Source organism: Corvus moneduloides, chromosome 1 (genome assembly GCF_009650955.1).
Source record: "Corvus moneduloides isolate bCorMon1 chromosome 1, bCorMon1.pri, whole genome shotgun sequence".
Classification (NCBI taxonomy): Eukaryota; Metazoa; Chordata; class Aves; order Passeriformes; family Corvidae; genus Corvus; species Corvus moneduloides.
Window position 1 is genome coordinate 145580291 of NC_045476.1, and position 25294 is coordinate 145605584.

At 34.2% G+C, this 25294-nt stretch overlaps 1 protein-coding gene across 49 annotated transcripts in view; it reads left to right on the forward strand.

Moving 5' to 3' along the window:
* RIMS2 (regulating synaptic membrane exocytosis 2) overlaps positions 1–25294 on the forward strand; it is a 467470-nt gene that overhangs the window by 289710 nt on the left and 152466 nt on the right. For 32 of the 49 annotated variants that reach the window (XM_032131090.1, XM_032130815.1, XM_032130832.1 and 29 more), the window contains 5 exons: positions 4375–4531; positions 8726–8842; positions 19516–19581; positions 20179–20286; positions 24062–24127. In XM_032131090.1, coding sequence (XP_031986981.1) covers positions 4375–4531; positions 8726–8842; positions 19516–19581; positions 20179–20286; positions 24062–24127 — 514 coding nt within the window. The remainder of the gene's footprint in view (positions 1–4374; positions 4532–8725; positions 8843–19515; positions 19582–20178; positions 20287–24061; positions 24128–25294) is intronic. The other 17 variants (XM_032131097.1, XM_032131106.1, XM_032131134.1 and 14 more) reach the window with 2 other exon arrangements.

The following is a 25294-nucleotide window of genomic DNA, read 5'->3' on the forward strand; positions in this document are numbered from 1 at the left end:
TTTCTGGCAATTTGATTATATAATTGTTTTTAATTAGTGCTTGTTCTAAGTGCAACCACTGTGAGTGTTAGAAAGTTACATATCTGAAAGCTTGACGCCTCAATCAAGTACAGACGTTAAAGTGGAGAAAATGCCACTTAGCATCAGCGTCAGAAACAAGTCCATGATGTCGCCTGTGATGAGCAGCCATTCTAGTACTGCCTTTCTAGAACAATTTTCATACAAAGACTTTCTTTCAAGTAAATCAAGCAGCAAGGCATCTAAATTAAAATCTTCATTAGTACACTTCAATTAATTCTTTTTAGGGCTATTTTAGTGCTGAGGATGTGAACCTAATATTTGGAAGTTTGTGATTTTCTGCAATTTTGTTCCTGAAAGATTCATAATTTATTAACAATTCATTGATATCAGTATTTATTGAATATGTACCCTGCATAGCATAATATTAGCACAGTACAGCTATACTGTGTGGATTAATACTTTAAGTCAAGTATATTAATAGTCTCTCTTAAATCAGATAAAACTAAAACTTAAGGTCTGAAGAAGCTGTATTTAGCGTGCCTTGTAAAATCCCTCTTTTCATGTGTATCAGTTTTTAATGAAACCTTCCCATGAAAGAAGAAGGTGGTGGCATTGCAGTTATCTTTGTCATGTGTCTGTCTTTTAGGTATCTGCAGCTCACAGTTGTTTATCACTGATTATCTCTACACTGATTATCAGGTTCTGTGTACTCTCTATGTTGATTTAAGAGGCTTGCCATAGTTATAGAGCCTTTGATTCTATGGTGATGACTCAATATTTATAGCTGCAAGCAGGATAATGTTTGTCCTATTTTTACTACTGCTATAAATAAGTATCTGCTTTGCTCAATAGCAACTTATTGGTCAGTCTGTGCTTATGACCTGTTTCTACTGTCTATAATTTCTTTTCAGAAGAGAATGTTTTAACCTACTTTCTCTAACCTTATCTCCTAGATATGCAATATTTTGAAATGGCAAGTTAAATCATACCTACAGTACAAACAGTTCAATCAGAGCTACATTAACTCTACAAAACTGAAGGACAGTTTTGAAATTATCTCATGCTAGTGGGTTGCCTTACTGAAACATCTGCTTTTCAATGTGTGACCTGTTGGCAAAAGAGGAGTTTATAAATATAATAATTTTTGGTTTAAGTAAATTAATTACAAATGTCAAAGTTTATTTTCTGGCAACAATCTTATTAGACAGTATTAGTCTATTTCTTTGATCACAGCTAAACACATCTAGTTTTGTTCAAATAATGTAGCAAAAATGTAGCAAAATGTAGCAAAATTTCTAGGCATGCTGATTTTTTTTTTGCCTTTGTTGTTGTCATAAGGAAGCAGTACCAGTGTTAGTTACCAGAAAGCACTGCATGTCTACTTCCAAATTAATGTAAAGCACTTATTCGATCAGGATTAGACTTGACAATTAATTATATAATGATATATTTTGATTTATTGCAACAATACTGTGCAAGTGATCAACTAAAATAACAAATTAGAGCTGGAAGAGGCTTTTTGTTCCAAAGTAATTAGTCTGTTTCTATGTGCAGATCTAAATAATTCAATAATTGTGATTTACTTGTTCTCACTTCTAGGAATTTTTTAGACAAAGAAGGTTTTTGTTTGTGTTTTCTTAATTGATTACCTTGCCCCTCAGAATGTTTAGTCATCTAGAATACCTTATGGTATTGCTCGTTCCCCTCATACTTCAATGACTGTACATACATAATATTATATAAACTGCTGAATTTTTTCAAAGGATTTACCTGTTTCTTCATATTACTACTCTATTGTTTTCCATCTCCAAATGCAACAAATTCTCCCTGTGTATGCAAAATACAGAGAACCATCTCTGTCTTTTTTCTATCAATAGTTATGCATTATTAGGATAACAAGAAAATATTTCTCTCTGTGTTCTTGTATTGCAAATCATATTTTTTATTTCAATACCTAGAAATTGATAATAATTTGCTACTCATTTATGTGTGGTGGATTGACCCTGGCTAGATGCCAAGTGGACGCCAAAGCTGCTCCATCGCTTCCCTCATGAGCTGGACACGGGAGAGGAAGTATCACTGAAGACTTGTGGGTTGAGATAAGGACAGGGAGAGATCAATCAACAGTTACTGTCACAGGCAAAACAGACAACTCAGAGAAAGTATTTTATTACCAATAAAATCAGAGTAGGATAATGATAAAATATCCCCCGCCCCCCCCCAAGTTTTGAAACACTTTTCCCCCACCCCTTCCTTGTCTCTCGTCTCAACTCCACTCTTGGTTCTCTACCTCCTCCCTCTCAGCTGTGCAGGGAGATGGGAATGAGGGTTGCAGTCAGTTCATCACACATTGTCTCTGCCACTCCTTCCTCCTCAGGGGGAGAACCATTCACTCTATTGCCCTTCTCCAGAGTGAGGTCTCTCTCATGGGAGACAGTCCTTCTTGAACTTCTCCAATGTCAATTCATTGGGTTCTTCACAAACTGCTCCACCTCCCATGGGGTGCAGATCTTCGGGAACAAACTGTTCCAGTGTGGGTCACAAGTCCTGCCAGCAAACCTGCTCCAGTGTGTGGGCTTCTCTCTTCACAGCTCCACAGGTCCTGCCAGGAGTCTGCTGCAGGGTGGGCTCCCCACTACTGTTACTTTAGCTCTTTTACCTCTGGTTAAAGAATTGGAGAATTGCAGAATATAATGATTTCCAGACTGACTTGCAAAAAATTTATTTATTTATCTCCTACACTTCACTAGTGAGTGAGTAACACCCTGTTTCAAACACAGATGAAATTTCCCCTGTCTCGCCTTGGTGATTTCAGAATTATGTTGCTCTGGCCCTTACATGTTTTGTCAGTGCTTATGCTAATAAATGTACTTTGTATATAGGATAAAAGTCTGTATTTCATTACTGACTCTCAGCTGAAGATTCACATAACATGGTTTGACTGCTGTGTAGTGAGGAGAGACTATGTGATCCTCAACATCATTATATTAGTGTGATGTAATGATGATGTGGATTTTTTTTTCACTTTATGTACGCATACCAGATACAGACAAAGCAGTGTACTCCTAAACATAGGAGGAAGAAGTTATTTATGAATTAGGATTGTTTATATATATCTTTGGTTGTAAGGCCATACAGTAAATATGAATACTCAGTTGAAAGTATTGAACATACTTGGAACCATAAAGTGGAATGAATTAATAAGGTTTTGTTTAGGTCCTTAGTGAACATTTTCCAGGAAGAAAAATAAGAAAAATCATGAGCAGAAGATTATTATACTCTTGGAAGATTCTCATGGGAAAAGCCTAACAGTTTCATGGGCAAGAATTTTTCCAGTGCCAGGTGGATCTCTCTAACTATTCTTTACTTGGTTACTGTCTTCAAAACAAAGAAATCAGTTATATCAGTTGTCACAGCCACCAGGAACTCTCTGAAGACCTATTCCTGCTAAGCATTATAATCAGGTTAACAATTGCAAATCTTCAATTTCTTATCATTATGTTTTAATTTCATCCTCACAAAATTTGGGGGAAATTTATTTGAAATTGCTGTATATCTGGCATCTTTTTTTCACAGAGAGTATTGCACCCTGGGACAGTCAATTCAGGTTTTTTGATTAGATGAAGACAATCACTTTTAATACATCCAGCTTCTAAAAAAGGTTTATATTAAAAGCCTGTGTAAAATATCCATGTGTTAGCCTTTTAGGCCAGTGTAACTTGGAGGCTTTTGCTTAGACCATTTATGCCTTCTATTAAGGTTTATCAAGATTAAGCCAGGATGCTTGCTATTTGTGAAGGAATCATGTTTTTTAGTTCAGAATTGTGAGTGAAATCTGATGTCATTGAGTCACTGTTACTTTAATTGTTTCTGAGATACAAATCTTTCTTGAGCCCAGTCTCTTTATTAAACTACATAGTAGCTTCCTGTCCCAAATATTTGAACTAAACTTTGGATTAATTTTTAATTATGGACATTTCTATTTGAAATACATTGTACAAAACAGTTGCAATACAATTTTAATTAAAAATGCAATAATCAGCTTTGTTATTCTAAGGAACAATCAGTTTAATTTGTTTTATTTTTAATACATCATATTAACCATAAATGGTAAGTCCCCAATTTGGTGCATGGTATTAATTTTTAGTGACTATAGGAGCCATAATTGTACTTAAATAAATCACAACAACAGGAGTCAACTTTACATATGTATGTTTCATAATAAAACCCAAGAACACATGATAACACTGTTGATCAAATCCCATCTTTTATTGAGTTTCTCACTACTACGGATATGGCAGGAAATTGAAAAGTGCAACTTCAGATTCACTGAATATTTGCATTTCTTTTTAGATTATCGACATAATGGGAGAGATCTTCAAAGTTCAACATTATCAGTGCCAGAACAAGTAATGTCATCTAATCATTGTTCTCGATCAGGGTCCCCTCACCGTGGAGATAGTATAGGACGGACTAGATCGTGGTCTCCCAGTGTCCCTCCCCCACAAAGGTAAACTCTTGTTTAACTATGCAGTTATATAAATTGAAGTGGTATTGATCCTGTACCAATACAGGAAATGATCTCCAGACTTTCAAAATGGCAATGAATTGGTTAGATCTTACAAAATTATGTCAAGCCAATAATGATTTTTCTTACATTATAGTGATGTGCCTAATTTATATATAATTCTATGTTATTTATGGTTTATTATTACTATATTATTTATTATATGATTACATAATTGTATCTTCTGCCTATTTATAGCTAGTTTTTCATCAAAATTCAATGCAGTCCAATCTAAGGAAAGAAAAATATTTCTCCACATTTTCGTTTTCTAGAGCAATTTACAGGTGCCATGTTTTATAGTATGTGATAGTTGGATATTTCCTTAGCATTCATATGACAGTGGATGTTTTCAACCCTTTTGTTTCTGTAGAATTAACGTTCTGGGGAGCCTCACTTGCTGTCCATAATAGCTTCCTTTCTACTCTTTTTTCCACACTTCTGAATCATCAAGAATAAACTGACAGACATACAATTTTATAGTGAAGGATATCAACTCCTGATCTTGGAAGGTCTCTGATAATTATTTATCTTGAGAAAAAAAGACCAGGAAATTTCTTCCAAAAGCTAGTCCTTTTGGATATTGCCTGCTAATTAATTGAAAGGATAAGCTTTCTTAAGAGAAAGGAAGCAGAAAGACAGATGTTAATGGGAATGAAACCTGTTTTCCAGCACTTATTTTGCTATGAATGGATAAGTTTCCAGATTATGAAACTCAGTTGAAATGAAAGTGCAAGTTACTTCGTTTGTCCATAATGTCCACAATTCCCCTTTAATACTGAAGATTTAGTATCCAGTATTTCCTGGCAGGAGCACGTTCCTCTCCCTTTCTTGCAGCTATCCTGATTCTCCTGTGTTCTGCTTTCCTTTCTGTTACCTTTGTTCTTTTTGTTAAGTTAAAATTCTCTTGACTTCATAATATCTTACTCATGGTTTTACTTGCCATTTCCTCTAATGGATGTAGCCTACATGATATCCTTTGGCATTAGTGAAGTTCTAGGATCCCAAATTATCCCACATCATCTCATACAGCTAAGAGGCAGAAACTGTGTGTTTCTATTTGAAATCTAAACCCATCTAAAACATACAGCCTGACTTGAAATGAGACATAAATAAATGGTAGACAGAAAGGGGCCTATTCTGATTTTTACTATACTGATTTCAGCCTAAGTAATTGCCTATGCTCAATCTCCAGAGCTTGTCTGAGATATAGACATAAATGTGAGCAAAATCTCTTTGTGTGTGTATGTTTGTGTTTTTATGTGTTTCTGTCTGCATGCATGTTGTGCGCATTTTGGGCAGAACTTTTACCCGAGCTGGTAATTAACACTTGTTTAACATAATTGAAAAACGTACTTTTCTTTTTCTTGTAGTTTTGCATTTCTTTACACGTTCAAAATGTCTCTTGCTTTTTAACTTTCCTAAAGCTAAGTTTTTAAATATAGTTTTGGATTTATTGCAGCTGTTTCCTACAATGCCAGAATCAAATGCATTATTTGTGTAATATTTCCCCGCCCACACACCAAATCATTTTTCTGGGGACTTGTTGAGCTCAGAAAATTGGGTTATGAGAGCTTGAGGATTTGTAGAAAAGAAGTATAATCTATGTACTACAGAAATGTCTTTTCTAGTTCTACTGAAAATGAATGTGTACTCAGGAAATCTATAAGAATTATCAATCACATTTGCATGCTGTTAAGTGAGTTGTGCATGTGCTGCCGTACAGATGTCCTAACTGCAGTGAGCATGCTGCACACCCGAGATTTCCCATTACTGGCACCTCTGCAGGCAGGAGTTTTTGGGCCATAGAAGTTGTGGTTATATCTTAGAAACCATTTTGCAGTCCTCAGTCCTACTTAAGTTTATTAACAAACTCCACCAAAGGCCCACTGCATCATAGCTGACAAGAAATTGCTACTGCTCTTGTAGTGTTTTAAGCTAATATATTTAACGTACTGTTATTTTCTCTGTAGATCAGAACGGAGTTTAGACTGTGGCAGGCACTAAATAACACCAGGTTCAGCTTTTTCTAAGACTATACACTTGAAAAAGCAAGATGGAGGTGACTATAGAAAGTAACTATGCTGAAATAGTGTAATAAATCCAGTAGGATGCTCCTTATTCTCTACCATCACCACCTGAAATTACAAATTTTCACCTGCTTACCTGTTATCTAGTTTCTTCCATCCATGTTCTGTCAACTGCAAGAAAGTTTCTAGGGAATGAAGACACATGTTGTGAAAGAAAATTTTCTTAGAGAACAAAGTTCATTGAGGAAAGTATATCCCTTTTTGTTAAATAGTAAATCTGTCTAATAAAGGGATCCCTAGAGTGAAACAGAACTGAAAAAGTAGTAATACTGTGAAGCAGGAGAAATACAGTTGTGTAGGATGTTAAAAGCATGGTCAGAATCTGATAAAATACAGAAATTTCAAGAAAATAAATATTTATTTAGAACAAAAAACCAATAAAATAATCTTACAGAAAGTGATTTTAGCAGACAGGATGGTACTGAGTTTTACAGACTAAGTCTTATAATCAGAGTTTAGGTAGGAGTTTTGATTATGTAGGCAGATAGCCCAGATCTTTGGGAAATTTTTCAAAGAAATGATAGCTTGAGAAAACTCAAGTATTTAAGTCAAGGAAGAGATAAGTAAAGTAAAATATTTTTTTTTTGAAGCATAAAAGAAACACACTGGGAAAAGGGTCAGAGAGGATCTAGAGCTCAGTAAGGAGGACTGAGATTTGGTTGTTGGGAAAAGTAAAAAGAGGTTAACAAAGAACAGCAGAGGAACCCTGTTAAAGTCCATTCTAAACTACAAATACACATGACAGTGTTCAATGGCAGGTAAAGATAATGCTGGATTTTCTAACTAGTATAAATAGGGGGAGTTAAAAAACATACAGAAAAGAAGTTGCAGGAAAGAGTTGTAGAGCAGAAGGCAGAAGAAGTATGCTCTTAGTATGGCAAATATAAAGTTTACCAGCCAGAGTAAACTCAGTATTTGGTTTTACGAATGCCAGAGTGGAAAATGTTTTATAACAAATGAAGTGGAGCTGAAGGCAAAAGTTTGTGTGTAACACAACATCTTTATAGCACTTATATGCAGAAATAAACGATGGCATGGCAGCAGCAATGAAGGATACACGTACAAGTTAACACTAATCAGAAACTGGTGAATGATAAAGGATAAGTATGACAGGTACCAAAAGGGCAAAGTGACAAGAAAGGAAAGGGGAACTGAGTGGTATAAAACAAAAAAAAAGGAAACTTAGGCTCATGCTACTGCAGATTGCAGTAAAGGACAGGGGACAGAAGAATGTATTGGTCTAAAACTTGAACTTGTATGGAGGGAAGCATGAAATTTGTTATTTTCAAATCTATACAAAACAATTATGTTTTAATTATCCAGTAATTATTACAGTTAACTGTTGCCTTTTATTTTCCTATTCTTGTGGATTTGTTTTACAGAGCAGCAAAAGTGAAGTTAGTGTGTGTCAGGTATTGATAGATAAACTGAGCAAAGCAATCGATAGGGGAAGTTTTGGTTTCAAATAGTACAGGTGATTGGTGCTCTTTAACCAAGCCTGCACAAACAGTTCTGGGTTTTTTCAGTTTTTCTAGTGAGATTACAGAATGAGTTTTCCAGGGCAAAACAAGCAGCTATTATTTAATTCAGATGCCAATGTTTTCAGCAGTAACAGCCACAAGTCCCCATTGTGTCTTACTACAGTTTATGTCTTTATAGTAAAACCAAAATAAAGAGCTCATAAAAAATTGTTTAGAGTGTGTGTTTCGGTTAGAAAGGAATTCTTCCTTGAAGTCTGGAAAAACTAATGAAATTTTGTCTAAGATTAACATTTTTAATGAAGGAAAAAAATTTACTCTTATTTCCAGAAGAAACACATTGGAACAAAAAAAGAGAGCTCTATCCCTATCATGGACTTGGCACTGTTTTCTAAATGAGAAATTATTTTACTCTAAGATTTAAAATCATTTGACTTTAAATGTATACAAAAGTCTGGTCAGATAACAGATCTTGTTACCAACATGTTTGCTAATAATTGTCTTTACAAACCAGTGAGAGGATGTTATCCAGGCACACTCAAAACTCAGAACCTCATATCTTTTGTCCTTAGTCGGAATGCGGATCAGGGACCACGAGGGAGTCGATCTACCCCTGCGCATTACAACACCCTGAACCGGATGGATAGACACCGTGTTATAGATGACCACTACTCCCCGGACAGAGAGAGGTAAATATCTGGCTGGAATTAGAACAGCTGTAGCCTACATGCATCAATGTGAGTAACTTCAGTATGGTAGCTTGCTAAAGTAAATTACATACCTAATCCCAGAGATTAGCATTTCTCTACTCGTTTATCCACTGGTTACATGACATACATTACAAAATATAAGTGCATATAGGACTGAAAAAACTGTTCAGTGAACACGTGTTTGCCAGGAGGGAATCTGAAAAAATCTATGAAAAAATATATAATATAAAGGTTGAATAGTTTAGTTGTCTTTTTTTATAAAAATATTTTTGCATGTTATATTAGTGAATTCTTTAAGTACTAAATATCTTTTGAAAAATCTATCAGTAGACTTGGTTGTTTTTGCTGCTGAATAAAGAGGCATAAACCCAGATAATTTCAGCTCAGTATTAATGTAATGCTCCCATCAGATACAGCACAGTCCACAGATGTAACAAAAGTGTGTTCCAGTACTGTGTTCTGTGTTTGTCTTCGCTCAACCTTCTGAGACATTTCGTAAAAAAGAAAAAAAATGATTCGGGCAGCATGTATGAAATCCGAGTCTCTGTGTTTAGCAGCACATCTGACTGTGACTAATGTTTTGCCTAATGGAACTTCCCAAACAGTAAGCAGAGCTTTAGCAACCTCTATGAATTTTAATGATGTAAAAAAGAATTACAGCAATAATTGAACAATGTAGTTAATTTTGCTGAATTAATTGTGGCAATGACTTTGTGACATCAAAAAAATTATTGGTCTTTTCCACCTCATTGTCTTCAGGTTAGAAAATCAAAACAAAAAGTATTTATTACCTTTAATTTTTAAAATCTTGCAGCTTCTTATGCACCAAGTTGAAATCCCTGCACTTTATAATGATAGGCATGATTGCTAGATATTGTCTCATTTTATAATTGCATATACCAAGGAGTAATACAAATATATTTTGTTATCTTGAGTGATAATATGCCTAGCATTTGAAGTTAATACTTTTACAGATATCCATTACAGGTTATTCCTCAAGTGACAACACATCATTGGGGTTTCTAACTGTAAAACAAAGAATTTGAGAAATCAGTGGCTTTTTGTTAGCAATATTGAACAGAAAAGATTAATATTTCTAGACACCAGTAATGTGATGGTCAATGATTGTATGGTATGCAAGACAATGTTCTTCAGAAGACTATAATGTTTTAATTTCAGAAGAAAAAAAATTTAAATGTTCCCAATGAGACCTGTTACAAAAAAAGTATCAGAATGAATTAAAACCCAAATCCCTTCAAAGTGATTTGTAATTTAATTTGGTGAATAAAAAAGTCAAATGGGCAAAAATTAAGCTAGTGAAAAAACAGTCAAGTGTTTCTCATCCAGAATAGTAACTGTATTCATCACAAGTACAGTAGATCATAAGTCAACCTCTTTTTTGCAGTAGAATATTTAATATTTCTGTTTAAGTTATGGAAAAGAAAAGCTATTCAGTTGGTTCATTAGAATATCTGATTTTCATAAAGAAGGCAATAACATGAAGATTCCGAGCTGTTTCCTTAAAAGAAGATTACAGAATGCTTTTGGGACATAATGTTATATTGATTTTTAGACGAGTCATCCTTGAAATAGGACCTAAACTTGCCCTTAGAGCCTGTATATGTCTTACGGAATGCTGCTGCGTTTTTTCACTACGCAAGTTCATTTGTTGCCTCCCAGATAAATGCATAGCTGTGAAAGGTTGCTTGAAGTACTGTACCACAATGTTTTTCCATCATTTCAGTCAAATAATCCCTGCTGGACTGACTTGATTTAGAGAAAAATAATTGTGTTTTTTAGAATATGTCGGAAAAGCAGTGTCAGAAGGCTGTTGGTGATGAGATTATTGAATTTTCACGACAGTTCTAGATTAATAGGTATTTGCTTGATAGGTGTGCTCTGAATCTCTGAACACAGTTTTATATGTTGTCTGTATTTTCCAAAACACACAGAGAAATTCTCCTCTTCGCACATGGTGAGTGGTTGCCTATGTAATCAAATTGTTGACTAGTTATTCCTCTATTGCAACATCTCTGAAACATATTTGTTTTAGGCAATACTGGAGAGAACAGGATAAGACAATTCCCAAATATTTATCATGTTTTATATTCATTGTTAGTTTGACAGTGATTTTATGAATGGAAAGATGATTAGACTTCAAAATTTTTTAATGAATATTTATGATACTATCTCTGCTATATAATAAAAACCCAATGGTATCCCTAAAGTAGCTCTTCAGTGGTATTGCTCCTGGAAACTGCTGGAACTGCAGGCAGTTGGGAGAAGTTGAAAACTGAATTTTTGTATAGGTTTGTAATCTCTTTACGTTACCCACACTTGGCTCTGAAAACAAATCACATTTTTCCTTCCCACAGCTCTGATGGTTTCTTGTTTCCACGATCCACTTATCCTTGAAGTTGCTTGCAGAAAGGGGATTTAGAAACAGTACCCTCTTACAGACATACTCAGTTGCTAAGTTGAAGTATTACTGAGAATATGAGTAAGAAAATTCTTTCCTTCCTTTTCTAGGTAATTCAGCATTAAGTTCTCTAAGGTGTATGGCACTGAGGAGTTAGTTGAAGCCACATACAAAAAGACTAATGGCAATGTAAAACATTCCTTCAAACTTGAATGCGTTGTTAGAATAGGAAATAAAATTAATAAACCCCCTGAAAGACACATTTTTTTTAAATTTACTTGGAAATAATTGTAATTTCAAACATCAAACCCTTAAATATGTCAAATATGCTATATCGTACACTTATTTTTGTATAATATAAGGGTAAATTTATGGTTTAAATTTGTATCTATAGCTGTATTATCAAAAGTGTCAAATGTTACTGTGTACACTGCTAATTCAAAGTGAGAAATCCTGTTAATTTCTTACCTGTATATTTAATACAGGTCCACTAGTTAATTGTTGTCAAAATGTGAGGTTTTTTGTGGGTACTCACACTCTTATGAAATAACCTAAATTTGTAATGTAAAGAAATGTGAATGCTCATGACCTAATATGGACCCAAGTTCCATAAGAGCGTTTATCTGTAATGGGATAACCTTGTAAATGTCAGTTTGACAGGTTTTAGTAAATTTTCTAAGGCTGAATTTTACCTCATTGGGAAACTGAAACTAATCAAACTACAGAAACCATTGAGAAAATCTTGGAAACAGTTGGATTTAACCTTAGAGTTTTATATTTAAACAATCAATATAATTAGGTGAATTAGAGGAATAATGTGAGAATCTTAGTGTAGTTCCAAAAAAACCCACCAAAGAACAACAACAAAACCACCAAACTACACCTGTGTGTTTCTTTCTGAAAGATATATCAACAACAAACACCAAGATAGTGTGAGAAAATTGTACTCAGGCCCACAACTTCAATGAATTTAGATACTGTTTAGCAACTATTAATTTAACTATATTCTATATCCTAGGTGGGTTCTCCCTGAGGCATAACACTGCTAATGGTGAATTTAGCATAGGTATGTTAAGCCAGAGCATTCTGAGAATGCCTAACTCAAATAGTCTTGCAGGAGAAATGTATGAGAAAGCTCCTAAATTATAAATGTTTTTCTAAGAGGCACTTGCAAGAAAGCAAGAGAAAAGGGAAGTTATCCACTATCCATTCATCAAAACTATGGCACACTTTCCATTTTGTTGCTATCTGTTTTGTCAAACTAATAGTTATGAGCATGGTTATTTAGAGAAATATTCTCCATTATTTTAAAATCACTTCAAAGATGTTATCTGGATGTGCTGGGACCAGCAGGGCTATCACACCCCTGTTACTGAGGAGATTTCATTGGTGTATTTGAATACACACTTCATTTTTTTCATGCTGTTGAAAGAATGTGGTTTGGATTTTTTTAACATAAAGTAAATGTTGAAATACATGCCAAAAAATCCCATTCGCTATAATCAAACCAGTGAAGACCAAAATAATTCAGTACGAGTCTGTTACATATTAGCTAAAGCACAGTGTAAATACCTGCTTCTTTTATTTGACACCAAGTTAAATGTGGGCAAGAGCAACATAAATTCTACATTTCTAAATGTCACTTAAACTGTGCAGTTGCTTTATCCATGGGGAGCAGGCTCCTAATCCAATACTGTTATTAAGTACGTGCCAGATTAAGTCAAACTAGGAAAAGATGTTTTTGGATGCATTTTGCCATATTAAAACACTGAAAAAACCAGATTTTTTTGTTCACGGTCTTTATTAAATACATAACTGAATAATATGTAATTAGGTAGTCATTTATTTATTATTTAGTTAATATTTTACTGTAAAATCATTTAAATGTAAATTAAAATACAAAAGTATTGTAAAGTATAAAGGGCTCCTGATGCTTTATTTGGAAATTTTAGGATAATTTTTTCAAGTTTCAGTTGTGTGTCTCATGTGGGTACGTATCTACATGGGGGTATGTAATGTCTCTGCTTCTTTACTATTTTAAATACCCAGTAAAGGAAAAGAAATGCATTGCTGAAAATTTGCTTATAGCTATGTTATAAAATGTTTGCATCAGTTTGAATCTTAATAATTGCAGTGTTTCTTTAAGTTCTTTTTCTCCTTTCAAATCACTGTTTAATTGCACAATTATCTGCACCACCCACCTGGTGCCTCCATGAGTCTGCTGAAGGATGATTATCTCCAACAGGGATGTCGGAGTAGGAAGGTGGCAAAGAAGAAGCTTTGAGCCAAATTTAAACCCCCCATCCTTCCAAGAGTCGTAGCTATATTCCTTGTAATAAAATGCACAAAAAAAAAAAAAAAAAAAAAAAAAAAAAAAAAAAGAAAAAAAAAAAGCCTGTGTTAAAAATAATGCAGTTCTGATAAAAGACTTCAGTGCTACACCTTTGGAGCAATGATTTAAAATGCAGTATTGGAAGCACTGTGATAATTTGATACTGGCTTTCTTATTGAAAGCCATCTTGATTGAATATGTGTCAGCTCAAAAATTCTCTGCTGATAATTGCTATTGTTTCACAATTAAAGTCTTCAAATTGTCAGTTACTATCAGTTGGAACATTTCCAGGATTTCATCTATCCCCGGAGATTAGAAGAAATTTCTATAGAATTGATGTAACAAAAACCATCCATACCATTAGTGGTGAAAAAATTGTTATTGTTTATAAGTAAAGAAAATCTGTTTTTTTCTTTAAAAAATCCAAACTATTAAATAAAACTATTAACTATAATATTTTCTATGAAATGTGGCAGGGGAAGTTACATAACCAGCACTTTATTCTTGAATGTCATTTGACATTTTCTAAGAGTTAAGAGCTTGACTTCACATTTTATTCACATAGTCTGTTGGTGTGATATGTCAGGTGTTTATGAAGCAGCATGGAAAACGTTCCACCACAGAGAGCACTAACTGTTGCTTTATTCAGATGAGAATATAATCTTTTAAAATGGTATAACTGGACTCTGGAAAAAGTAACTAGCTGTAGTAGTTGCTTTCCATTGTTGAAATGAGTAAGCTGCTCATAGGAAGTATAGCACACCTTTTCTCTGAACCCACATCCTTTTACTGGTTCCTGGCTCCTTTTCCCTTGAGCAATTCTGTGCTCAACCTTACAGCCAGTTTGATCCCAAGCACAATTTTTTACTTCATTCCCTGAACTTCATACAGGGAACTACATTCCCACAGTACTTTCCCTAAACTTCATACGGCAGCTTTCTCTTTTCTACCACTTTCAATGACTCTTTCTCCCCGAAATTTCCAACTGATTGACCCAAAGAACCACCTTTTTCTTACTCTGCAGTCTTATTAAGCTAATTTCTATTTTATCACATTGCTAGTTTTTCAGAGAATTGTAACTTGAGAAATTCAGGAGTATTTGGTTAAACGCAAATTCATACTGGTAAAAAAATTATATTTACTTAAAAAAATTTAAATAATTCTATATTTCTCATACATTTAATTTCCTATTTCAGCTGAAAAAATGTAAAGGAGTGTTACTAAAAATAGAGGATTAAACTATTGGCAATGATACATTATATTACTTTAATTGCTATCAGTTAATACACTGGAAAAAGCTGAATATGGGAATAGATAAACTGTGATAGGATGAGAGAAATTTCTTGCTTCAGCTGAGTTTCATTCATGCAGTCTCTAGCAGAAAGGAACACAAAGTCTTGTTTTGCACTCAGAATTATTTATGGATATTTCAACAAGCACAAGGATGTAATAATATTCCAGTACTTCAGCCTTTCCACAGAAACACTTGGGAGACTACTGCCCACTCCAGTAGGGAAGCTGGAATGTCAATCAGATTTTAGGACCTGGTCACAGAGAGTGAAAATTGAAAGGAATAAATTATCTCCTAAATGCCTCTTCTTTGCTATTAAATAAAATATCCCAAGCAGTAGAGAACAGGTTAAACTCCCCTCGCATAGGAAGAACAGAAAGGTGTTCCATGAGGCTCAAGTGAGGCACTTCGTGTGTGTGTTTTCAAGTGTGCTTCTGTGACTCTTCTGGTATGTTAAGCCTGTTCCTGGGTACTAATTACTTCCAATTAGGCAATCTAATCAGTTGCTGAATCACTGATTTCTGTTTTCTTACCCTAATGGTTCACTGATTTTTTATGAATGTGTAGGAAAATGGACACATAGGTGAGCAGTATCAGAAAAATTTTAAGTAATTTTCTGCTCACTTTAAAAAAAGAAAGTTATCCTGTTTACCTATATACCTGGAATCTTGTCAGAACAGTGGAAATCTCTTTTCACCTGATACAGTGTGGAAGGGGATGGGTATGTATGTGTTGTAGTAATGATCATATTGTAAAACTTATAATGCTGCCTTATTAGACTAACTTCATTATTTTAATATAAGTAAAATGAGTTGTTGCTGCAAATTTCCTGTCTATTTATCTGTAACAAAATATGTAATGCTTCATGAATCTGTGAGGATGCATATTATTATGTTCATTTTGCCATACCATCATTTACCATACTTCTGCCATGGACTACTATAATGTAGGAAGTAAGGAATGTGTGATAAGAGGCTAGAAATGTAAAGCAAGGCTGCAAAAAGAAAAAAGGTATCCTGGAGTTCTTTTGTCATATTAAAAATCTGACATATCTAAATTTCATCCATGTCTCCATCATCTTCTGAGCATTCCCATGTATATGTGCACATGGGGTCATGATTGTCATTAACGGCTCAAATGATATATTTAGTTTAGATGGAGCTCTGGAACATTACTGGAGTTCTTTTGCACTTAGGAAATGCGAAGCTTAATGTTTTTACTACGTTATGATACATTTACTTCATGATTTTAAGTGGTTTATACTGGATATTAGCCAAATAATGTGGTGTATGTTTCAGTTTTGGACATTTAGAATAAATCATGGGCATTTTTGGTGTTGCTAACATATTTATAAAACCATAAAGAATTTATATTAACCTAAATACATAAAAATGTATAGTAATATATTTAATAATAAAAAACAACTAGTGTGGTATGGGTTGTGTGCTCAGAAGAAAGATGGCATTTAAGCATTTTGCTCTGCATGTTGAAATACACAAAGCACAGGAAAATATGCTGCTTCAAACTGTGCATCCTTTGACGTATGGGATATCAGTCATTCTCTCATACAGATGTGTAATGGCCCTTTCCTTTCTTTTTGACTAACCATGCCTACTTATGGAAAATATTACTGTGCTTCAATAGAAACCATTTTCAGGCAGACACTTGCTTACATGAATAATATCTCTGTAATTATTATTGTAATATATTTAGAGATTTTATGGAAATGCACAAAAATTGTTAGGCTGTATATTCTTGATTTATGATTAATGCCTTGTACTCTGGTAAGTTACTGTGTTGATTCATGGATAGAACTGTGCTTTCGCTTCTTAATTGATCCAGACCTAATCTAAGTTATTATCTATTATCTCCAACTACCTGAAAGGAGGTTGTATCCAGGTGAGGGTTGGCCTCTTCTCTCAGGAAACCAGTGACAGGACAAGGGCAAATGGCCTCAAGCTGCCCCAGGGGAGGTTCAGGTTGGGTATTAACAAATATTTCTTCACTGAAAGAGAGGAGAGTCTATGCATTGGAACATACTCCCCAGGGAAACGGTCGAGTCACCATCCCTGAAAGTGGCCAAAAAACAAGTAGAAGGGGCAATTTACAATATAGTTTAGTGGGCATTGTGGTATTTGGTCAAAGGTTGGGTGTGATGATCTTTGATAGTGATTCTATGATTCTATTAAGAGTTAGATAGCATGGCTAACATGGGCTCTGAAAAAAAAAAAAGGAGAAGTATGAATAGCCAGTAATTCCAGAAGGTTAGGTCAACTATAAACTCAAGCTTATCCCACTCCTATATGAAGATAAGCAAAGTTCTGGGTGATGAGGAAGCTTATTTTAAACTTGTTAAAAGTTATTGCATATCAAGTTCTGTAAGTGGTTGTATCAAAATGCCAGCTTACTCTGACTCTGAGATCCTGAACTGAATTAAAAAAAAAACAAAAAAGGGAAAAGGTTGAACTGCCTGCCAGACATTCCCAAGAAAAATTCCCAGAACTTGGTAAGAACACTAGAGTTCTGAGTTTCTAGAAGTATTAGAACAAAACTTGATACCAGAAGTAGGACAATTAACATAGTTTGGTGGAGATATGAAAAGTTGTTAGGACTGAAATCCTGAGCAGAACATGAACTGATGGTGTTTCATTCACATACAAATAAGTGAAGTGAAGAGTTTGGGGTGTTCCTTCTTATGGACAGTAAGTAATCTACTTGCAAATAGCATGTGCATTTCCATGAATTTCATGTTCTGCAACATATATTCTGCCTGAAGTCCTAGTTTTGTTTAAGACTTTGGTTTTTAAATAATGGCTAAATATATAGTATTTATTAATGTCATATATTTTTCAAAGACTACCAGGAGAACTTGTCAGCAGTTCACTGGAAAGATAAAAGGCAAAGTGAATTGTTAAAATTAAAATGTCATCTACCAGCTGGAAATGCTTAATTGCTTATTAATACTAGAACAAGTGTTTTGAGGTGTTAATTCCAGGGTTGCATCTGAGTAATTTAAAGGCATATTCATGTGAACGTAGCCTGGGAATGTCCCCATGTAGTGTAGAGAATAAGCTGGTATGCAATTCTTTGCCATCATCATACATTTGCTGTATGCTGCTGGGGGGTAGACTCCTACATTTTTATTTGATTTTTCTTCCTGTGGGTGTCCATATATTCTAACAAAAATTTTAAGTGGTGGATTTTTTTCAGTGTTTCTTGGCAGCATGCTGACTGACAGGCTGTTATGGGTAGACTGCTTTTGATACTTAGGTATTTGCATTAGTTTAAAAGCACTAATAGTTTTTTTGCAGCTTGCAGTGTAAACTCTATGACTATTTTAATAATTATTAGTCCTTCTTCAAATTTTCACTGTACCATGTCAAATTGTGCCCTGTTGAATTGTGTACAGCTCCTCATTCTTACAACAAACTGCAAAGTTTAAATTGCATAATCATGGATTTAAGTTAGTTTTTTTATAGTGGTGACTCTGCTTTTGCATTTATTTGACAAGAAGTGAACACAAAGACCTCTTGTACTGTACATAATTGACCTAATATAAGGAATATTTTCATGTGGGTGATGGCACATTTTATCCTCATGAAAAAGAGGCAAATATAAGAAGTGTAGGTAATATACCTACTGGTAACAATGTGTTTGATTCCTGGAAAATCATTAATTATAAGGAAATTATAATTTTAACTTAAGAGATGAGAAATAAAAATGGAGAATGAGGTTTTCCATGGTTCTTGTGAAATCAAGGTGGACTGTTGTGATTAGACTTTCCTTTGAAATATCCCAGCTTCAGGGAAACAGTAGTCAATAACTCCTTGTTAATGGTAGACCCCTCTATTTTCCAAATCCTTTTCCCTGTACTGTGTGCATACATTTATATTAAAAGTAAAATAACTTTCTTCTATTTTTGATGATTGGAGAATATCTAGTGTTTTAACAAATATGTTTAAAATGTATACATTTTGACATTGTTTCACAATACAAACAAAATATAAATAACTTAGTTTTATTATTTTGAACTGCATTTGGGGTTTTTCGGCATATTCTGGTACTGATGTTATATTTCTTCATTATTTATTTAAATAATGAAACACTTTCATCTAAATTCACAATATGATCAGTATTAGGAGAACTTAACACTTAGAAACAGGAAAGCTCTGGAACTATGTGGGGACAGATTTCCAAATGGTGGTAGCCTTTCAGACAGACTAGGTAAACTTCTTTCAAAGATATTATTCATACTAGAGTTATAACTGCCTTCCAGCAAGGGAATAGGCAATCTGACTTCTTGAATTGCTTTCAGAGATTTATGCATCTTTTATTCCTAACTGAAATACTGTAGAAAATCCCAAATTTTAGCTATCTTCTTATCCATAATCTCCCACTTGCTTCTCAGAATAAATACATGAATCATCTAGATAATTTTATCTTTAGAACCATATATCATATATTTTTTTGTTAATAAGTCCAGTGCTCTTAAGCAATGTTTTGTAGGTCCTGTATTCTCAGATTATAATGTGTTCTGTTTTGCAATGTGTGTCATTCGTTCTCCATCTTATTGTGTCATATCTGTATTTTTCTTTCTGCCATCACCTCAGTCATTATGTTACTTTACCTCGTTCCCGGTACACCCAGTCCACAGATCACCATTACAGGGACGTCAGGTATATGTTTTCCTCTGTGTGACTATGTGTGGATAATGCATGTACTTCTATGTACCTACACGTCCACTTATGGTTTTATTTGTCTGTGTATAGTGGTAGAAAACTTAGAAGTTGAGTTAGTATCATCATTAGATTTGATAATGCAGTATGCACACAAACACTGAGTAATTCTTCCTGTGGTTCATTTGAATATTTTTTTCTGCTGATAATCTGTAATTGATGGTCCATAAAGATGATGCTTTATTTACATCACTCTGTCTTTTAGAGAGTATATAAAGAAAATAATTTTAGTCATCAAACACTAATACTTGTTAATACTGTGATTTTAATATTCAGAAAATAATATATGAATGGCTGTGTTAAAGGTTATGATAAAACTGAAGAGTGATACCTTTCTCACAGTCTTGTAGCTCGTGTAGCTGTGAGCCAATATACTTTAATTTTTAAAAGTAGTTTTGCAAAGTTCACCATAGTTCCAGTCATGTTTTGTTCCAGTGTTTTGTTATGTTGCTGACATTGCTTGCTTTTCATGTTGTTTTGTCCTTGTTTCATCATTTTGTTGCTTTTCTTTTGTGTTCACCCATTATGTTTTGGCAGCCAGGATCACACAATGTATCCTCTGTTTTGTGAAGATGCAATCAGATTACTCCGCTCCCGTAAGATGTGCCGTACCTATTCTGAGGGTGCTTACTATGATCTCGAGAGGTATAATTGTTGTGGAGTGTATCATTAGCTCTGCCACACTGACAGTGCCATGTTTGCTCTCCAAACTGAGGATGTGATCTATATTTTAAGAGATAAACACATACAGTAAATAAGTTTTATAATACTCTGGGTATGTATGCATCTAAAACTGACTACTCAGGGCTGTGGGTAAATCCCAAGAGGTACTGAATAGCTTCACAGAAGCCAGTTTTAAAATAGGTTATATGGATAGTATATGTCTCTGTCTTTTATAACCCTTATTTTTGCTGGAATTTTCCAGAGTGCTTATAGCATTTTTTATTCTCTTTGAAATAACAAGGAAAAGCCTATCTACTTTGAAGTACCCAGAAAGAGTCTTTCTGAAGTCTTATACTTTGCTTAACTGAAAAATAGTGTGAAAAGTAAAAGCGTATGCTTATATAAGCTTACGTTATATGTATTTGTATACTGCATATTCTGTAGTTCAGAATTACTTGTATATATTCATACCCATGTGTGATTGCAGAACATGATAGTTCCTATTTATACATGCAATGTATGGAGAGAGAATTTGAGCCCATAGCAGTTTCTGTGAAATAATTTGCCACTTGAAATACAGTGGCTTTTAAGGGATGCTGGTGTAGTACTGTAATTAAGATATTTTCAGAAGTATTGCCAAGCAGGAAAAAGTTTAGAGTTGTGTGCAAATAGAAATCAGAATATCAAACTGAAAACTGTGAGGCAATAAAAAGGAAATGGTGACTTCAGATCAGATACACTGGTTGATACAGGTATTGCTTTACTAGAGGGGCCATGTAAAAATTTCCACATCAAGAAGTAAAGAACTCTTGATATATTAACTTCATGACTGCCCTCTGGATATGAGTTCTTCAGAGAAGTTCATTAACGTTCGCTCTGGATTCAGATCATATGTCACCATATTTTTAAGTAAATGTGAAATTACTTTTGGAAGCAGAAACAAAAAAGGATCCAAAATATCCTTCCAAAGAAATATTACTTTTTAAAAATTCTCCAAAGCTGTAGTATATTAGACATTATAGCATTTAGAACTCAGTTAAACATTTGTTTTGAAATGATGCTGTTTTACATGAAACCTAATATAAAGGAAGTGTATAAATTGGTCTGTCCACATGTAGAAACTTTGATAAGGAGAGGGATTTTTGGTTTGTTTTCTTAAAATGCATGATGAAATGTGCTCATTTGTGTGCTATTTCAATAATTAATTTTTATATACTTTTTTTTGCCTTAGATATATAGTCTGATTTGCACTATCTGAACCTGTTTCAGATTGCTGGTTATGTCTGTGACTGTTTGGATATTAGTGGAAGTTGAAGCTCTTCTCAATTTGTCTTACTTTAAGGTTCTTGACTTGTAAATCTTAATCTTTGTTTCTGAAACTAATCTCTCAAAGTAAAATCAATGGTAAAGGGCAAAAGTAACAGTACTTCATAAAAATGAAAAAGCTGGGATTTAAGCAGTGAGAAAGTCTTTTCCAGGGATTTATGGAACAGAAGGCTATTAAAGCTAATTCTGCCTGGGATCAGAAATGAAAATCTGACATGAAGTGGAATATTTCTAGCTCACTGTTAGAACAGTATCTTGAGATTCCTTGGGCCTAGAAACTGATCCTGGATTCTGTGATCCTCTTGAGTCCAGGCTGCCTGTGGGTAACATTAGTGTTCAAGTTACTTGAATCATCCCACCAGATATGCACTCCTCTGAGTACCCCACAGCCACAATCATAGTGCCTAGCTTTTTATCCTTTTGGTCTTTCTGCATTCTAACAGCAATTTAAGGACAATTAATAGCATAATTGTTATCCAGTTCCTCCTTGCACATTGAAAAACACCAATTAATTTTCTATTCCCCATTTTTATTGTAAATATATGAAAAATTACTTTTTAAACAATATTCCTCTTTTATCTTTACTCTTTTTCCCATATAATGCTTACTCTAAAAAGCGTTGTTTTGTAGGCCAAGGTGTTATTCCTGTCTTCTTTGTTCCACCTTCTTAATCAATGTCTTGTTGATGTGAAGCAACCACATCTCTTCCTATCTTTGACTTTATTAAGCATATGAAACAACTTTCCAGTTTCCACTATTCATCAAAGTAGAAAATATTGTTCTGTACAGTCCAGCATTCAGGAAAGAGTCTCTCATCTGGGACAGAGAGTTTTTTATCTTATATCACTCTGAATCCACCAGAGTCTGTGTCCTGCAGGCAAATATATCGTATTGATATGTTAGTCAAAATTACTTGCCTTTGTTATTCATGGCTCCTTTCATTGCTTATCTTGTGGTCATTCACAGCCAGACCATTAACTTGTGGTCTCTTCTAGCATTTTTTTCTTTTTTTTTTCCCCACAGAATGACTACTTGATTCTTTTTCATCTTTTCTCTGCTGAAGTTTGTTTCAGTTACTGTTTATCAGATGTTACAGACTTTAGTTCATTAGTTCTAGGACACATTGACATTATCAAAAATCTTAATTTCTGAGGTCATTCTTAGGTTATGGCATTCATCATTTTGTCTTTCTGATAGCTCCCCCCTTTTGAAGGAATCCAGCTCTTTCCCTCCCAAAGGAACGGCAGCATTAACAAGATACAAAATGTCAAATGACAAAATGTCATGAAACAGATGTTAATTAAAACCCATGAATGTTCCCATTTCTCCTCATACCTCATGATATAACATTCAAGTTGAGTGGGTGAAATATTGTGTTCTGAAATAGGAAAAACTGTGAAATATAATATAAAGATACTTATTCCAGCATATGCCTAAGAAAGGCAATAAGCACCTGTGCATCTTCAGTGACTTCAGAGCCCTTAGGACCTGGGGTCTTCTCAAGAACATCCTGCTGCTCAGTAGGGCCCCCCAAGTTTCCTTGACTCTTCAATGTTGTCAGCACGGTAGCACCAGCTGGTGTCTGTTCACACTGCTGCAGCTACTCACACTGAATGTACACAAGGCACCATGGCTGGACGTGTTGAGCTCTACTTACACTTTTATTTATATCCCCCAGTTCAGAATCCTATAGTTCTATTATATATAGGGCTAATTCATATCTGTAAGTCCCACATTTTAAATTGTCTGACACACACGTTGTCACTGACAAAGTAAGGTTCTCAAGGTTCTTATCCTTGTGTTTAAAAAAAAATATTAGCAATTTGTTCCAAATAAAAATATGCTGAAAACCTCACTGTATGAAATCCTTTGTCAACTTACCTACCTCAGAGCTCAGCTTAATCAGCAAGAACACCACACTATGTGCTATTTATTTTTTCACTTAGCCTTTGAGTTTAGTGTTTGGAAGTCCATAAAAGCTGTTTGGTGTATGTTTTGTGCAGGATGTGAGGTTTATTGAAGGCAGAATTTCTGTTGTTTCACTTAAGGAAGTTAGATTTTGCTTCTGATTTTTCATGACTTTCGTTTTACCCAGAAGAAATTTTCTAACATCCATATCCTATTTTTGGTGAAAATTCTCAGTTGCTCAACTACTGGTTTCCTGTCAATGTAACTTTTTCCTTCTATGAAATATGTGTGCATTCATCAAATGTTCTTAATATGCTGTTAATTATTTCTGAATAGAAATTGAAAGCAGAAGTTTAAAATTTTATATATCTATATATTTTAATATATGTTCAGAGTATACTGCTGAATTGAACATAAAAGTGCTCTATCTTCATTCCATCTTATAAAAAAGTAAGGGTATACATAATGAAAAAAGCTCCCTCTAAAATGTCTGAAATATCTGTGCTATTTATTTCATATTCAGGAGGACTAGGCAGGAGAGAAGAGTGCCTAATTCATATTATGATGACGCAGCCTATACTCCTGAAAGGTATTTTAATTTATATAGTAGAAATAGATAGAGTTGAGTAATAAATTTTTATGAACCAGAGTCAAAAATTCTAATTGGCCTAGACTAATGATATTTAAATTTACAGTGCACTTTATGCCATATTTCTCTAAATACAGAACAACTAACCTCCATAGTTTTAAGTACCTAATTTTCTTTTCAGCCCTCCATTAATTTGACTTTGGATTCTTTTTAAGTTTAATTCTTAACTTGAAAAATTTTTTATTCATTAGATGTGGGAGGAAAACAGAATAGTACAGAGGAGCTTAGGTACAACTGAATATTTTTTTCTCAACTTAACTGCACCATAATTCTAATGGCTAACCTTTTCAGTCACTAGGAGTGATTCTAGGGCAATTTAGAGTCCCCAATTTCATTCTTTCAATAATCTGAGTACCTTAAGATGGTGCTCAGTTTTTAACATGTTACTGCTCACAATGACTGACCAAACGCCTTCAAACTGGTTTTGAGTATTTGCTGTGCTAGGAACCAAAGTACTATTGTTCTTCCTAAATTCTGTTATGCATATAATGTATCATAGTGAGCATAATATAACTAAAATCTGACATGTAATCTGAAAAATTTTGGTGTCCCTGGAAATAGTTTTTTGATAACAGCTTTTCATGTTTAAAGAGCTAGGCTAAAAGAGAAGGAAATTTGAAGAAAGGAAAAAATCAATGTTCCTCTCCCTCTTTACAATTAGATGTTTTATATTTCTCTGTCCATTTTTAAGTAAATGTCTGATTTTTGTCTATGCTATGGGAACAGGTAAAGCAGGGATTTTTTCCTAAATAGTAGCAAGATTTTTTTTTTAATGTGATTACAATTAATAAATACAGTCATATTAAAAAAAAAGTGCACTGCAATTTTGAACCCATATTTATGTATTTATGGTGTCTGCAATAAAGTGGTTTTAGCAAAAAATGTTATTTAAAATACTGGTTAACTGTAGAGAGTGGCTTCAGTTTCGAGGATATGGATTATCAGGGACAGTGTAAAGATATACCTGTCATTCTCCAGCAGTATTTTAATCTATATTGGATTAAATCTAAATCTAATCTAAAACTTAATTAGATTAAACTAAAGTGACTTTCATTCAGCCATTGATCTGGCTATAAACCATGCAAAAAAAAAAAAAAAAGCCCTTCC